Below are 2,907 nucleotides of genomic sequence, written 5' to 3'. Positions count from 1 at the left end.
GTCTCACATCAGTGATAGGGAAACTATTGGAGAAAATTCTGAAGGAGCAAATTAATACCCACTTGGAAAGCCATTAGTTAATTAGGGATAGTCAGCATAGCTTTGTCAGAGGGAGGTCATGTCTAACAAATTTGTTAGAATGTTTTGAAAACATGATCAAGTGTGGAGAGGGAATTTCAATTGATGTCGTTTATCTGGATTTTACCAAAGCTTTTGACACGGTCCCACATGGGAGACTGAGGGGATTAAAGTACACAGAACTGAGGGAAACTTGGCAAGATGGATCAGAAACTGGCTGAGTAATCAGACATGAAGGGTGTTGGGAGAAGGCTGTGTGAGTGACTGGATGCTGGTGTCCATTGGCGTACCACAAGGATCAGCACTGAGACCCTTAGTGTTTGGTATATACACAAATGATATGATGGAAATGACACCAAGATTGGTCGAGTGGTTAGTAGCAAAGATGATGGTTGTAGGTGACAGGAAGATGTAGCTTGGGCTACATGGTCAGAGCAGTGGCAGATGGTATTTAACCCTGATAAGTGTGAGCTGATTCACTTTGGAAGGAGAAACAAGATGAGTCAGTATTTAATGAATGGCAGGACACTGGGTAGCTCAGAGGAGCAGAGGGATCTTGGGATAATTATTCACAGATCCCAGAAGTCAGCAGAGCCCTGGAATAGGGGTGACACATGAGACACTTGCTTTTATCAGTCATGGCGCAGAGTATAAGAGCAAGGAGGTGATGTTGGAGTTATACAGAGCATTGGTCAGGCCACAGCTGGAGTACTGTGCAGTTCTGGTCACCTCCCCACAGGAAGGATGTGATAGCACTTCAGGGGTACAGAGGAGGTTCACCAGGATGTTGCCTATGAAGGAGACATTGAGCTACAAGGAGAGACAAGATAGGTTTGGATTGTTTTCTTTAGAGCAGAGCAGAGAAGACTAAGGGGACATGACTGAGGTGGATAGGATTGTGAGGGGTATGAACAGGGTGAATAGAGAGCAGCTGTTCCCCTTGGTTGAGGGATCAATCACAAGAGGGCATGGGGTTAGGGTAAGGGGCAGGAGATTCATAGAGGATTTGGCAAAAACCTTTTTCACTCAGGGTGGTGGGAATCTGGAATGCCTGGGAAAGTAGCAGAGACTGGAAACCTCACCAACCTTGGAAAAAATATTTGGATGAGCATTTCAAATATCCTGACATTCAGGGATATGGGAGAAGAGCAGGATATTGGGATAGTGCAGTTTTAGTGGTGGTTATGTTAGTACAGATTTGATGGGCCGAGGGGCCTTTTCTGTGCTATATGAATCTATGAAAGGCTCCCTTTCACTCTATCCATGTCTCACTCCCTGTGTTCCTGCACTCCCTGTTGCCCTTGCTCTACCTCTTGCCCTCGCTCCCCGACACTGTCTCTCTCTCTCTCTCACCGTCGTGCTGACATTCACTCTCGTCCCTCTCATGTTCTCTGATTCTTGCTCCCCCTGCCCCCTTCAGGTTCTCGAGTCGTGTGTAGCAACTGTCGGCCGTGTGTCCAATGTTGACCATAACAAGCGAGTGATAGGTAAAGCTGGCCGTAATCGCTGGCTGGGGATCCGGCCATCAAGTGGCCTCTGGCAGAGGAAGGGTGGCTGGGCTGGTCGGAAGATTCGGCCACTGCCTCCCATGAAGAGTTATGTAAATCTACCGTCACCAGGGACTGTGAGCTGAGTTGTCTGTTCGAGGGCAGATCCTGTACATTAAAGATCTTACTGAGACTACACTGCTTTTACCTCCGCTGCTTCCACAACCAATTTCTTCCTTTTGGATTTTCTTTATTATTCACTCATGGGACCTGTGTGTGAAGGGCTGGGCCAGCCTTTATTGTCCATCCCTAGTTGCCCCTTGGAGAAGATGGTGAGTTGCAGTCCACGTGCTGTAGCTTGACCCACGATGTCCTATGGGAGGGAATTCCAGGATTTTGACCCAGTGACATCGAAGAACAGTGGCACATTTTCAAGTCCGGATGGTGAGCCTGGAGGGGAACCTGCAAGGGGGTAATGTATCTGTTGCCCTTGGAAAGGTGCTCTCTAAGGTGATGTGGTGAGCTATTATCAATGATAATCCAGCCCCACTGCCCCTTGGGCCACATCTTTATCAATGTTTTGATTCAATCAACTGGCAAATTGGTTCCCTTTGCTGCTGCCATACAGAATAAACAAGACTTTCATAAGGTTTCAAAAGATTCAATCACTTTATTATTAGCCAAAGCATCTTTGTAAACAAGTGGCAAAACGGATGAACGTCTGAGCTAGAATCCAGAATGAGAACTATGTCCCCTTTTAATTTCAAAACAGACAGACACAACCTAAATGAGAACAAAGATTCTGCAAAGATAATATTTAGAAAGGTGAAAATAAAATACCCTGTTGGCTAATTCTAAAAACTAGGAATCAAACTGGATCCACTCTCCAGCTGCCCTGAGTTTCTTATTGACCATCTTGATTGGAGACCAATGGGTGAACAAGGTTCCCTTTTGGATGGAAATCCAGCCGATTCATCATCGTTCACTTGCTCAGTGATTAAAATGTCAGAAATCCTGAGCTGGAGAAACTGGCAGGTTCCATGTACTTCACAGAACAGAGTGAGAAACAGACATCCCTAAGTTGATGAAACATAATGTGGTTTATAAAAATGATTTAGACGTGAATGTCAGAGGGTTACTCGATAAGTTTGCAGATGATGCAAAAATTGACCAGGTGGTTAATCTTTAGGGGGATAGCCTTGGATTACAGGGGGATAGAGACGGGCTGGTCAGTGGCAAATAGAAAACCACATCTGGGTAAATGTGAGGTGATGCACTTGGGCAGGACAAACAAGGCAAGGGAATACTTGATAGACAGTAGGATCCTGGGATGCACTGGGGA

The 2,907-nt window shown here is 45.8% G+C and overlaps 1 protein-coding gene across 1 annotated transcript in view; it reads left to right on the top strand.

Annotated features, from left to right (window-relative positions):
• mrpl2 (mitochondrial ribosomal protein L2) overlaps positions 1-1,761 on the top strand; it is an 18,420-nt gene extending 16,659 nt beyond the window's left edge. Inside the window, exon 6 of the mRNA XM_043675648.1 lies at positions 1,275-1,761. Coding sequence (XP_043531583.1) covers positions 1,275-1,711 — 437 coding nt within the window. The 3' untranslated portion in view covers positions 1,712-1,761. The remainder of the gene's footprint in view (positions 1-1,274) is intronic.
• Positions 1,762-2,907: the final 1,146 nt, after the last annotated feature.

The sequence above is a fragment of the Chiloscyllium plagiosum genome, chromosome 3 (assembly GCF_004010195.1).
Source record: "Chiloscyllium plagiosum isolate BGI_BamShark_2017 chromosome 3, ASM401019v2, whole genome shotgun sequence".
In the NCBI taxonomy this organism is placed as follows: Eukaryota; Metazoa; Chordata; class Chondrichthyes; order Orectolobiformes; family Hemiscylliidae; genus Chiloscyllium; species Chiloscyllium plagiosum.
The sequence above is the reverse complement of the archived record's forward strand: the minus strand, read 5'-3'. Positions and strand labels throughout refer to the sequence as shown.